Genomic DNA, 12,997 nt, shown 5'->3' on the forward strand with positions numbered 1-12,997 from the left:
CCGATAAGAGAACCCTGGACAGCTCTTGGGGCTGAGTCACAGGGCCCCAACTGGACCCTGGGATACAGACCAGACCCCCTTGCCCTATTGGCACCTCAAGATCTCGGCTCCCTGAGCTTCCATGGTGAGTGCCTCAGTGGGAGGGGACTGTGGCCCCTAAAGCTCTGGGGTGGGATCTGCTTTGCTGCAGAAGCCCCTCCTCTATTCAGTGTGTCTGTGGGGCCATAAAGGGGTTGGGACATGGTGCTGTCAGTGCTGTCAGTCTCCAGCGCCTCAGCCATGGTCAAGCTGTGATGGGGGCATGGAGGGGATCAAGGTGGCTGCCCAGGCCTAGGGGCATTGGGTCACTGAGGGAAGCATTGAGGGCAAGTTTGCCCAGTATGCCATTTTCCCTAAGGCTGGCCCTCATTACAATTTTGAATTGCAAACCAGCAGGTGCTGCTGGGCAGGTATGATTTTAACATGTGTGACTCCATGCAGAAATTGAAGGATTTGTTCCTACAAGAGGCCATGCAAGAGTTCTCCTCTCTAGTGGACGAGGGAGAATCAGCAGCTAAGGCTTCTTTACAATCTGCTTTGGATGCAACTGACTCGGCAGCCAGGTCCATGGTTTTGGCAGTTGCCATGCGCAGGAGTTCATGGTTATAGTCTTTGGAACTCCCTCGGGAGGTCCAGCAGACACTTCAGAACCTGCCTTTCGAAGGAGCTTCACGTGGTACCACACGCAAGGCTGCACCTCAGACCCTTCCAGACATGGCTGGCCTGCATGTACTCGCCAACATGCCACCATCTGTACTCACAGGTACCTCAACAGGCTCTCGTCTCTCTAAATTGGTGGTTGGATCCACTCACAGTTTGTGTGGGAGTCCCTTTTAAGCGCCCTCAACCATCAATGACCCTGGTCTCAGGTGCGTCAGTGCTAGGGTTGGGAGCTCACGTGTGGCCCCTTAGAATGCAAGGTCTTTGGCAGAGAGATCAGTCCACATCAAAGTCAGGGAACTCAAAGCAGCTTACCTTGCCTGTCAGGCCTTTCTGCCCCACATTATGGGCAGAAACTTGTTTGTTCTCACAGACAACACTGCAGCCATGTTTTATTTCAACAGGACAGGAGGAGCTAGCTCTTCCCTCCTTTGTTGAGAAGCAATACAGCTATGGCTATGTAAAACTGCCAATCAGTCTTGAGGCCTCTTACCTTCCAGGAATACAAAACTGACAGATCACCTTAGCAGGTCTTTCTCCAGTCACCACGAGTAGTCCCTTCGCCTGGATGTGATGAGAGATGTTTTCCAACAGTGCGGGACTCCCTGGATAGACCTATTTGCAAATAAGTACAACAGAAAGTGTCACCAGTTGTGACCCCCTAAGAAGCCACAGTTCAAGTTGTATCACGGATGCCTTTCTACTACCTTGGACGGGACATCTTTACTATGCTTTATCTCCTAGTCCAGTCATGCACAGGGTGCTGCTAAAGATCAAACAGGACCACGCCCAGATTATTCTGATGAACCTATCATGGCCTTGCCAACACTGGTTCTCTGCTAGACATCTCAGTGGCAACTCCAATCCCACTTCCAGGCCCAAGTTGGCTGCTCCACCCAAACCTGAGCCTCCTTCATCTAATGGCTGGAAGCTCCAAAGCTAAATCTCAGAGATCCTGCTAGGTAGTAGAAAGCCCTCCACCAGCCCTCCTGTCTTGAAGTGGAAGCAATTCTCTGAGCATCCCATCATAGAGTCTCACCCATGCATACATCCATACAAGACATATTTGAATATTTATGGCACCTGAAACAGCAAGGCTTAGCAGTCTCCTCTGTCAAGGTTCACCTTGCAGTGGTATCAGCTTTCCACCCTTGGGTGGATAACAGGTCAATTTTTTCAGATGACATGTCTGTCCAATTCCTCAAAGGCCTAGAAAGGTTATACAGTACCCTCGAGTAAGAGCCTGTTCCCCCCCTGGGACCGGAACCTGGTCTAATAGAAGCTTATGGGGCCACCGCTTGAACCTTTGGCAATGTGCTCCTTGTTATCTCTCTCCTGTAAAGTGGCTTTCTTAATTGCCATCACTTTGGCCAGAAGGGTCTTGGAACTCCATGCCTTCCCACCAGAACCTCCATTAAGGATAAGGTATATTTATGTCCTCACCCCCGTTTTCTCCCAAAAGTGGTTTTGCAATTTCATAGCAATCAGGCAATCTACCTACCTGTCTTCTACCCAAAGCCTCATGCAAATAGGAATGAACGGCTTTACTCATTGGATGTTAGACAAACCCTAGCTTTCTACATAGAAAGAACTAAACCATTCTGAAGGTCCACTCAACTGTTCATAGCTGTAGTTGACAGGATGAAGGGTCTCACAATCTCTTCACAGATAATTTCATCCTGGATAACTTCATGTATTTGCACTTGTTACGATCAGGCAGGTCAGCGTTTCACCACCAACAAACCTGACTGTTCATTCCATAAGGTCATAAGCATCCCCAGCAGCATTCCTAGCACAGATTCCTATTCAGGACATTTGTAAAGCAGCAACCTGGTCATTGGTGCACACATTCTCCTTCCATTATGCCATCACTCAGCATTCCGGAGATTATGCCAATTTTGGTCGAGCTGTTCTGCAGTCTGTGGGTCCATGAACTCCACGCCCTCCACCTATTCAACTGCTTGGGAGTCACATAGTGTGGAATGCACATGTGCAATAACTCAAAGAAGAAAAAACGGTTACTAAAAAACGGTTACTTCCATAACTGTTGTTTTTCGAGATGCACTGAACATGTCCATTACACGACCCCCCCTCCTGTCCCCGCTACGTTGGAGTTTTCCAGAAAGAAGGAACTGAGGGGATGTGGGGTCAGCTGGATGCTTTATACTGGTGCTGTTTGTGCACACTGGCAGGGGATGCCCTGATGGGTTCCACTGAGAGAAACATTTCCAGTGATTGTGTTTGTAGTGCACGTACCTAGAGTGGAATGTACATGTGCAACATATCTCAAAGAACCACAATAACCAATTTTTATCATTGAAATAGGTGCTCAATGCAGATGAGAAGTTGGGCCACCAAGGAGCCATGAAACTTTGCCCTGCACAGCTCCAGCTCTAGGTAGATTAGAGCAGCACTAGGGCTGCTCTAATATATGCCAGCTGGCAAAGGCCCCTGAAGGCAGACCACAGTGGCACTCCAGCTTCATCCCTTTCCCCCACTTGGCATGCTCCCTATGACATAGCGGGAGAGAAAGTGGAGTAAGAACCAGTTATGCTATGCTGGCTCCATGTCAGTTCAGAGCTTCTCTCTGCGGAGGGAATTCACAGCTGGCCAAATGTAGCCAGTGTATGGCCCATTTGCACTGCCAGAGTGGTGAAGAGGGGCCAGATTGAAAGAGAGAATCTGGCCCATATTTAATGTATCAAAGCTATTGAGAAAGTTTTGCTGAATAGAGGTCAAAATATAGAACAAATATTGGACTATGATAATTCTCTGACAATACTAGCATGATGAGTTCAGTCATTTACACTTTCATGCACTACTTCAGTAACAAATAAAAACCTTTACATTATACTGATTATTTGTTTTATTTCCACAGACCTTCATATGTAACCTGTATGAAACATAATTTTACTACTTACAAAATACGTGGGTAAGAAACTTGATTTATTAAATGACCATAAAAAGAAATATAGGGTCTTTTAGATATAATTTATATATGGAAATGCAGGAAGCCATTTATATATATACACAAATTATTATTCTAAATATCTGTAAAGAGACATTCTCAACTTGAAAGCTAGTCAACCAAAAAAAAAAAAAAAAGAAAGAAAATCTAGTTAAAAGTAGTTTGTTACTACACCTGTCCTTTAGTCCCTGAAACAGGGTTTGTGTTTGATCCAATCACATCATCCTATTTTTTAAAAATGTTTTTCTCTCCAATAAGAAAAGGAGGACTTGTGGCACCTTAGAGACTAACAAATTTATTTGAGCATGAGCTTTCGTGAGCTACAGCTCACTTCATCGGATCTCCAATGTTGCTGTCTGAAATATCCACACAAACAATAGGGGAAACAACTAAGGGCCCAATCCTTCATCCATAGAAGTTAATGGGAGTTCTGTTATTGGATTTCAATGGTAACGTGATCAAGCCTCAAATGACTATACAATGAAAGTGACTGTACAAAAAGAGTGAAATCCTGGCCGACTGAAGTCAAGGAGCAAAACTCCCATTGAATTCAATGGGGCCAGGAGAGCACCCAAATGCTCAAAGGGAAGAAACTTGGGATGAGGGGAGGAAAAAGAGCTACTGTAGTTACTAGTTATAAGTAATACTTATAACAGTAGTTGCTTACAGATTGTCAGATGCAAGTGTTATTTTTAAGTTGATGTCTCTTTAAGATGTCCAATGATATAGGAGAGTTTACAACTTTATAGCAGGAGGATTTGCAAAAGCTTGTTTCACATGTTTTTAAGCCATGAAGAAAAATTGCATGCTCAGTTTTAAATCTTCCTACTTAAACAATCCAATCCATTTTATACCAGAAAAGAGGGGAATATGGTTTTAAAAGGTGTAAAACCAACAATAAGTTTTTCCTTACACTAGGAAATATCTGTGGGTTCCAACAACGGAAGACCTGGTAAGAGAGTTACAGGGTTTTATTTTAGTTGATGTGTGTGGGCATGCAAAGAAGAAATATAGAGAAATATACAGTATATTACCACAACTTTTCTTTTTTTAGGTGGTAAATTATGATTGGGATAAGTATGGTTGCCTAATGGATCTTCATTATGCAATACCTTTTCACCCTGATATTGCCTTGTAAGTATAACGCTGAAATATTGTGTGGCAAGAGAAGGACTCCTTCCCACAGCGCTGCATAGTTCTCTGAAGCTGTAGTGGCTACTCCAGCTGAATGGCAAGCATAACAGTAGCAAGCCCAGTGCTGGAGGCAGGAATATCCACATTGCAGCAGAGCCTTTGGTCCCACCCATGATGCTGCATCCTATTTGCTCATAGTCCACTGTTGTGCAGGGAGTCCTCGGAGCAAAGCCTCTGGGCTGTACATTCCCTGCTTGTCCTTTTCTCCTTTTGCACAGCAGCACCGCACTGTCCATGTTTCCCTCCAGGGCCACGGAGTGAGAGGTATTTGCCCATTTATATGCTTTTACCAAAGCAGTATTTAACACCTGTATTGTTTATAGATATAATGGCAGCACATTTGTTAAAACAGTTGAGGCAAATTTTATTTTATGGGAGGTTCATGGCAGAAATGACTACAGCTACAACTCATCTATGAAGCAGGTATGGCATCTTTTTATTTAGATTATATTTGTTGCTATATATTGTGTGAAGTTGGGTAAATGCAATGCTTGATTTTATACATGTTCAGTCCTCTTCTGTCTGAATCACCCTATTTGAATGGAGATATTGTATAGTAGTTGTAAATTACATTACTTGTAACTTTCAGCGTCTAATGTATTGGTTTTAACAGCATCCACTGTTCAAAATGGAACACATGAATCAAAATCAAGAGGTAATCAAAGAAAAGAAAAAAGAACTCTGTGCATGGTAGTATGGTTCAGGAAGTGAAACTTCAAAACCATCTTTAAGTTTAGTCTGCCCTCTGTTTGGGGGAAATGGGAATACAGGACTATCCATACAGAATCATAGAAATGTGGGGCTGGGAAGCCCTTAAGAGATTTAGTCCTTCCTGCCATGCTGAAACAGGATTAAGTATACCTAGACCATACCTGATAGGTGTTTATTTAGCCTGTTCTTAAAAAGAGATTCTTTCAATCTCTGAAGTCAAATTCTGCCCTCAGTAATACCCATGCAATCCTATTGAAGGCAATTTCTATATAACTGAAAGCAGAATATAGCCTTTCATTTTTAAGCAGAGTGACATGCTCCCCAGGACTCTCAAAGCCAGATCATGCTGTCAAAGCAATGTGTAGAAGGCTGGGAAATGGAATTATTGCTAGACTAGGCCAGAATTTGGCAAAAATAGGGATGAGCCTTAGCAGAACTGAGGCTTCACAGTTTGGAAGATGGAAATGGCTGGCAGTGGAAAAGCCAGGGCTTGTGTGGCGTGGCTGCTCAACACATCATCATCCCTACCCTTGTGTAACGTTGCTGCCTTTGGTGGGACACTTCTGAGAATATCAATTCAGGACAAATTGCTTAGAGCAGGGCAGTTACAGCCCAAGGCTGGGGTTTCTTCACCTCTAAGGTGAGGAGCCAGCCAAACCAGCCAAACAGAGAGGACTTTGGTTTTACTGCACTGGCTAACCATAAGTCACACCCGCAATTCCCTCAGACACTCCAGTTTCCCAGTATCACCACCAGTGCCACTTGTTATGTGGACGAATGGTTATGAAAACCAATACCCCAGTAAAAGAAAAAGGTTCTCCTGATCCCAAAGGACCAAGCCCCAGACCCAGGTCAATATACAAATCAGATCTTACCCACAAATCATGCTGTTGCCAATCCTTTAGAATCTAAAATCTAAAGGTTTATTCATAAAAGGAAAAAGATATAGATGAGAGCAAGAATTGGTTAAATGGAATCAATTACATACAGTAATGGCAAAGTTCTTGGTTCAGGCTTATAGCAGTGATGGAATAAGCTGCAGGCACAAATCAAGTCTCTGGAACACATCCACAGCTGGGATGGGTCATTTAGTCCTTTGTTCAGAGCTTCAGTTTGTAGCAAGGTTCCTCCAGAAGTAAGAAGCAGGATTGAAGACAAGATGGAGGAGATGCAGTAGCCTTTTATATTCTCTGCCCTCTGGAAGATCACCGCAGCAAGAGGGAGTTAGGAGTCACATGGGCAAGTCACATGTCCATGCATGGCTCAGTTCTTTACAGGCCCATGCCATTGTTTACATTCAGTTGAACCTTCCCAGGAAAGCTTTGAAGTGGATTGGCATCTCCCACAGTTCATTGTCAGTTAAGTGTTTCTTGATTGGGCTCTTACTGAGAATAGTCCCTTCTCAAGAAGCTGACCAAATGCTTCACCGAGGCTACTTAGAATTAAAACACGTTGATATACAAGTACATAGCCAATATTCATAACGTCAACTACAAAAATGATACATGCATACAGATAGCATAATCATAATCAGCAAATCATAACCTTCCCATAGACACCTTACATGACAACCTTTGTACAATATTTGCTGCAAATATATAACAGTGGTTGTAACAATGATCTATACAGTTACAGGTTATCTCAGTAATGTCACGCCCTGCAGAAAGATACTAAAGCAAGATAGTACTAACATTGGGTTTGATTTAAAAAAAAAAAAACTATGGAAATCAATCGTTTACTTCAATGGCTTTGGGTCAGGCCTATTACCTTAATTACCTTTTGCTGAATCTTCATCCATAGTATGGGATTGTGGGAGCTCAGAGAACAGCAGACTGGATTCCTCTGACAACAGTTCATGAAAGAACCATAATGTTATGGGGACTGAAGTCTTATATAAGTGAAGTCAGACTATAGTCCTAAATGCTGCAATTGTCAGTACTTGAATGATCATGATTGATGAAAGAGCACCTGTGGAGGGTCACTGTCTGGCTCCTCAGCTGTGTTGCATCCCTCTTTGTTTTGATGTCTCATTGTTTCTTGGACACCATACGTTTTGCCTGAGGATATGTCTACACTGCAATTAAAAACCCACGGCTGGCCTGTGCGAGCTGACTTGGAGTCATGGGGTTCAGACTAGGAGGCCGTTTAATTGTGGTGGAGACATTTGGGGTGGGTGGACCTGGGCTCTAGAACCCTGCGAGGTGGGAGGGTCTCAGTGAGAGCTCAGGTTATAGCCCGAGCCCAAACATCTACACCCTATACCACAATTAAACAGCCTATTAGCCCAAGCCCTGCGAGCCCAAGTCTAATTGCAATGTAGACATATCCTAAGTGCTTCTTCTTCAGAATGCACAGCTCAGACATTGTAGATGCTGTAAGGGCTACAAGTCCACTTGTTCCTTTTCCTTCTCAGAATGTATTTTTGTTATGGCTACAATTTACATTAGTGCTATTTACATACCATGGTCAAGTCAAGCCCATTTTATTTGGCTCCCTTCATGGAGCATTTATTTTATTCTCATCGGTGCTGCCTACTTCACTCAGTACAGGTAGCTATTGAAACTTGACGCACCACTGGATGTTAACATTATTATTGCTAATATTACTACCCCAATATTTTATTTTAAAACAATGTACTCCCTAAGGGCAGAGTCTTTCCCCGAGTATGTTTTGTTGCCTTAGATTTATACTGTGGTACTTTCACTATAGCAGCTATATAAGATAAATAAATATACAGAACCACAATGCCCAATACCTATGTAAATACTGTATTACCCTTCAGAAAATAACAAAGGGATAGAGAACTAATATTTTTTTTAATTTGTACATTTGAATGATTTTGAATAGGTGGGTTGTTTGCGTGAAGCACAGACTTGGATTTCAATGCTTAAGGGACATGAAAACAGTACATTAGATGAAATATGGGGGCCACAGGTAGGAAATTATATATTTACAAATTGTTTATGAAAAATATGAATGAACTCTGCAGCTGTCTTACTTGGCATTCTCACACTATTAGTATCTCGAGCAAGTGGAATACAAGACAGATGGCAATACAGTAATGATCTGACAATGCTATGAAAGGATATTGTTATTCCGAAAGACACTAATCCCTCGTTGTCATGTGTCTGGTTGAATGAAAATCACAAACATCATTAAAATAAATGAGTGTACTAAAATATTGTATAGCTTTAGGAGCAACTGAAATTCTTTTGTAGTGGTAAACAGCTGGACACAAGGGAGGGGCTAACCCTTGAGAGATATGACAAGCCATGTGGCCAGAGGGAAAGTGTGGAACTAATGGAGGCTCCCCAGGCACAAATGCAGGGGCTGTGGGCTGTGAGAAGTTAGAATCAGTAAGCAGTGGCAGGGTGACCCTGTTACAGCAGTTTCTTGGGCACAGGTCTGGAGTCTGGCTTGAGATTTCTCCAAAAGCATGTGTGCTGTATGTTCAGAGAAACAGAACTTTGGGTGAAATCCTGGCCCCATTAAAGTCAATGAGAGTTTCATTATTGACTTCAGTGGGACTAGGACTTCACCAATATATTCTATGTATAAAAGAATTACCACCAAGGATTACCTCAATTTTGTCTCACTGATTTCTCATCCAAACAAAATCCTCTTACAAGGCCCCAAATTGGCTTTCTGCTGGGCCAAAGGGGCATTCGTATGATTCCAATTCACTAAACTATTGTAATCAGCACCTAAGCGTGAGCAGCCTAGTCCTGGAGGATCAATGGCCCAGAAGGGCAAGAAGCTGGAGGATTCCTGGACAGTTGGGAGGAACTTGGGGGCAGGCACTATCTTGGCAGGAGTGTGTGGTTGGAAGAGTGAGGGCTGTGGGGAGGGCTCAGTGAAAGAAGGAAGGACTGTGTTGCTCTAGGTGGGAGGGTGCATGAGCCTGGGGAAAGGACTATGATTGAAGGGAAAAGGTAGTGAACACTTTGCACTTAGACTAGCATGTGTTCCAAGAGAAGGTGAAGGCTGAGGAGCAATATATTCCACCAGGCCAGAGGTTCAAACTGAGCAGCCACCTAACAGCCACATCACCAGGCTGAGCATCTCATCTTAATGTGCGCCCCCTAGTGCAATTAGAGGCCTCAGGTTGGGGGTAAAGGTTTTGGACATCTTCGGATGTATGGGAAGTTAGTTCAAATTTTTTTTTTTTAACATTTCAGTGTTGGTGTTGAATGCCCTTATGTCCTCATGCCTTTTCAGCCCGTTGATCTGTTTTACCACGAACCCTGTAACTCTGGGTGCCTTCAGTGCTCTGCTGCTGTGGCTCGTAACCTGGACACTGACAGCCAACAGACAAGCATGCACTGTCTGTTTGTTAAGCAGCTCTGGCTCAGCACTCTGATTCCAGTAGCTGGCTTGTTACACCCCAGCCTCATTCTGGCATCTACCAACTTTGGTTACCATTAGCCAAGTGACTCCAACACACCCCCAGTCCTGAAATTTCCCAAAACTATCTGCTCTGAAATGTCCAGATCTTTCCTGGAGTATTCAGAGGGCTAATAAGGTTTGCTTGCTCCTTTAAAGAGTAAATACCCAGCAGCTTGCCACATTAACTGGAGTTAATGAATCCCAGTCACTTCAATTCAGATACAACATTGGGTTGGTTTAGATTTAAACGAAACAAGTTTATTTTAGGGTGCAGACTGTTTGAAACAAGGCAAGGAATGTGTGGGAACCAGGCTTCTCCCCTCCTTGTTAGCCAACATAGCTGACTAAGTATAGAGCTTGTGAGTGTGCTGTACAATCTCCAAGGAGTTATTCCTTTGGGATATATATAGAGAGAAAGGGAGAAAGAGAGAGAGAGAGATAATTACAAGTCCAGAAACCCAGATAAGTAGGTCTAATTGTTTTTCAAAGCTAGTTTAAAAAATCTCCTTTATTGTTTCTAATCAGAATTACAGATCCTGCTTTGAATCTGAACTTGGACGTCTAGGAGACCTAAATCAGCTGTATCCAATTTTGAACCACTCTGGTTACAATTCTCTCATTTGGCCTACTGAGTACAGTGGCATTTATGTGTTCAGAGTGAAGATAGTGGACCCAAATTTCAGGTTATCTATTTCTTTCTTGACATGTAAAAAGTATTTTTAATGATTGATTTAGGATTAAGATGAATAAAGTAACCACTGTTGTCATTTTAAAAAATTATTTTGCTTGAGGTATCACTTGGCCATAGATGTTGCAGGTATTTTCCACTACCAGTTCTAACTCATGGATGGTTCAGATATGGCTCTGAGGGTCCTCAACCCTTTCATAGTGCAGCTATTATTTTTCCTCTTAGATTTCTACTCATTTTCTGTATAGACTGCTAGAAACATAATGTTTATCCTACCTCTATGGAAAGGAAGGCAAGAGGCCTTCAACATGTGGATTTGACGACAGGACCCACAGGGCCAGATTGTAATCTCAATTTACATTAGTGTAAATCTAGGATCTGACAGTCAAACCAGTTTTTTTTCTAAAGTGATTGTAAAAATGTCATCTTAACAGATTTTCTCTTTGCATATATTCAGAGTAATCTCTGTAAATTTAGGCTAAGTGACTAAAAGAAAGTTATTCCTGTTAGCACTGTAGAACTAACCCATGTAGGAGTTGGTGAACTGGATCAATGGATGACAATTCAACTGCATAAATGCCACTGAGGGTATAATCTGAAGACAGTAGGGTTGCACAGCTGTAACGGAGGGTCTAATTTGGCCTAAAGGTGATGATACATGTCTGAGCAAGAAAAACCCCGGCTTGGTTCTCAGAGCTCAGGTTGAGTTTCTAGGGCTGGTATTTGGAGAAAAATATTTTCTGTGTGAACTGAACGTATTTGATGTGGCAACCATTGAAAGACAAGAAATATTGAACTGCACAATGACTTTTTACAGTCACTTATCAAAGATTAGCCACACCTTAAGGATATTTGCCTTCCCTTTAATAAACCATTTCAAAGTTTCTCATTTTATCCACCCCATAATGTAAAGAAAATTTTTAATAAACTCCATAGGGGATTTCATTTAGGAATATGTAGTAACACGCATCCTACATATTTTCTGAAACATTGTGAGAAAGACCCATGAATACCAAACACTCATAGAGGTATTTCATTGATGAAACATTAAAAGAAGGAATTCATCACTGCCTTATAGCCCCTTTGTGCAGGCTGCACCCCCTCCCCCCCTCCCCCGAAGGAGGCCCTGACAAAGGGATGTGTTTCCCAGGATACACTAGCACAGGGGATGTGTCCCCCAATGCAGGAGCCACCAGTGCAGGTGCAGATTGAGGGCAGGATGGGCACTGACCCAGCTATTCCCTGGCTGCAACTTGAGCACAAATTAGGCCTTTCACCAGCCCTAATGCCACTGCCAGGATGAATCTTGTCCAACACGTTTTTTTCCAAAGCAGGGAAGGTGTCAAAACTCACCCTAGAATGTTCCTGACATTTCTGCTCCCCATTATCCTCTCCCCTCCTGTGAGAATGGCTTCAGGTTGCTGAGGGTAGAGGGAGAGTGCGCTGCTTGCTCCTGCAGCAGCTCTGATTGGCTGCTCTTCGCCAGGAGGCAGGCAACTGGAGAAAAGAGCCAGTCAGTGGGTTTTCCCCCCCGGCGGGCTGAAATTCACTAGAGAGCTAAAGCAACTCACATCATTGCCAGATTGGCTCCAGCCCCAGGTGAAATCCCATCACTCACAAAAAAATCAGTAGCATTGACAACACTGCATTACATTATGAAAGTTACATAAAAGTACACCATTTTTAAAAATAATCGGAATGTCTTTATTGAAGTTTAAATAAAGTTTTTAGTTCGTACATGAGGTGGGGTGAATGTGGGCACCAGTTGGTTTCATTGTGATTCTGTATTTTCATTCTGAATATTTTTACAGTTGAGAAAATATTTAAATCTTTTTTTGTATTCCAGTTTTTGTGACTTAAATACAGTCTTTGCGGTCCGTACATATGGCATAGTAGAAAGGTAATTGCTAATAGCCACAACTAAACATAATTTATTATTATTTAATATTTATATAGTGATAAAAATATTGTTATCCTTTGGCGACACTCCCAATCTTACAGTTGGGTAATGAAATCTTAGAGATAATATCCAAATCCAAGCCTTTGGCCTGCTGGTAGGATACAATTTCATTCCAGTTCGAACGGTATTCTCCATTTTTAAGTATAGGTGATATCTCTGGAACCAGTAATATTTCTAAACCAGAATGAACGTCTGTAGTGTGCCCATTGTACTCACTCACTTCTTTATAAAGTGTTTGATCCTGGTCCCACTAAAATCATAGGGTCTTGCCATTCACTTCTATAGAAAACCATTTGGATTTTGCCCTTGAATTCTATATCATCATGACCGTAAAGAAGAGTAAAAGAGAAACTTAATCATTAATCAGCCATATTTTCAAGAAGATGCATAT

The 12,997-nt window shown here is 42.6% G+C and overlaps 1 protein-coding gene across 1 annotated transcript in view; it reads left to right on the forward strand.

Moving 5' to 3' along the window:
* Positions 1-12,997, forward strand: part of CATSPERE (catsper channel auxiliary subunit epsilon) — a gene marked incomplete at its 5' end in the record, with an annotated part of 90,915 nt that overhangs the window by 77,571 nt on the left and 347 nt on the right. The window contains 7 exons of the mRNA XM_084625199.1: positions 3,578-3,631; positions 4,586-4,619; positions 4,722-4,801; positions 5,185-5,284; positions 8,420-8,506; positions 10,484-10,641; positions 12,493-12,546. Coding sequence (XP_084481325.1) covers positions 3,578-3,631; positions 4,586-4,619; positions 4,722-4,801; positions 5,185-5,284; positions 8,420-8,506; positions 10,484-10,641; positions 12,493-12,546 — 567 coding nt within the window. The remainder of the gene's footprint in view (positions 1-3,577; positions 3,632-4,585; positions 4,620-4,721; positions 4,802-5,184; positions 5,285-8,419; positions 8,507-10,483; positions 10,642-12,492; positions 12,547-12,997) is intronic.

Source organism: Lepidochelys olivacea, assembly GCF_965140295.1.
Source record: "Lepidochelys olivacea isolate rLepOli2 genome assembly, chromosome: 3".
Classification (NCBI taxonomy): Eukaryota; Metazoa; Chordata; order Testudines; family Cheloniidae; genus Lepidochelys; species Lepidochelys olivacea.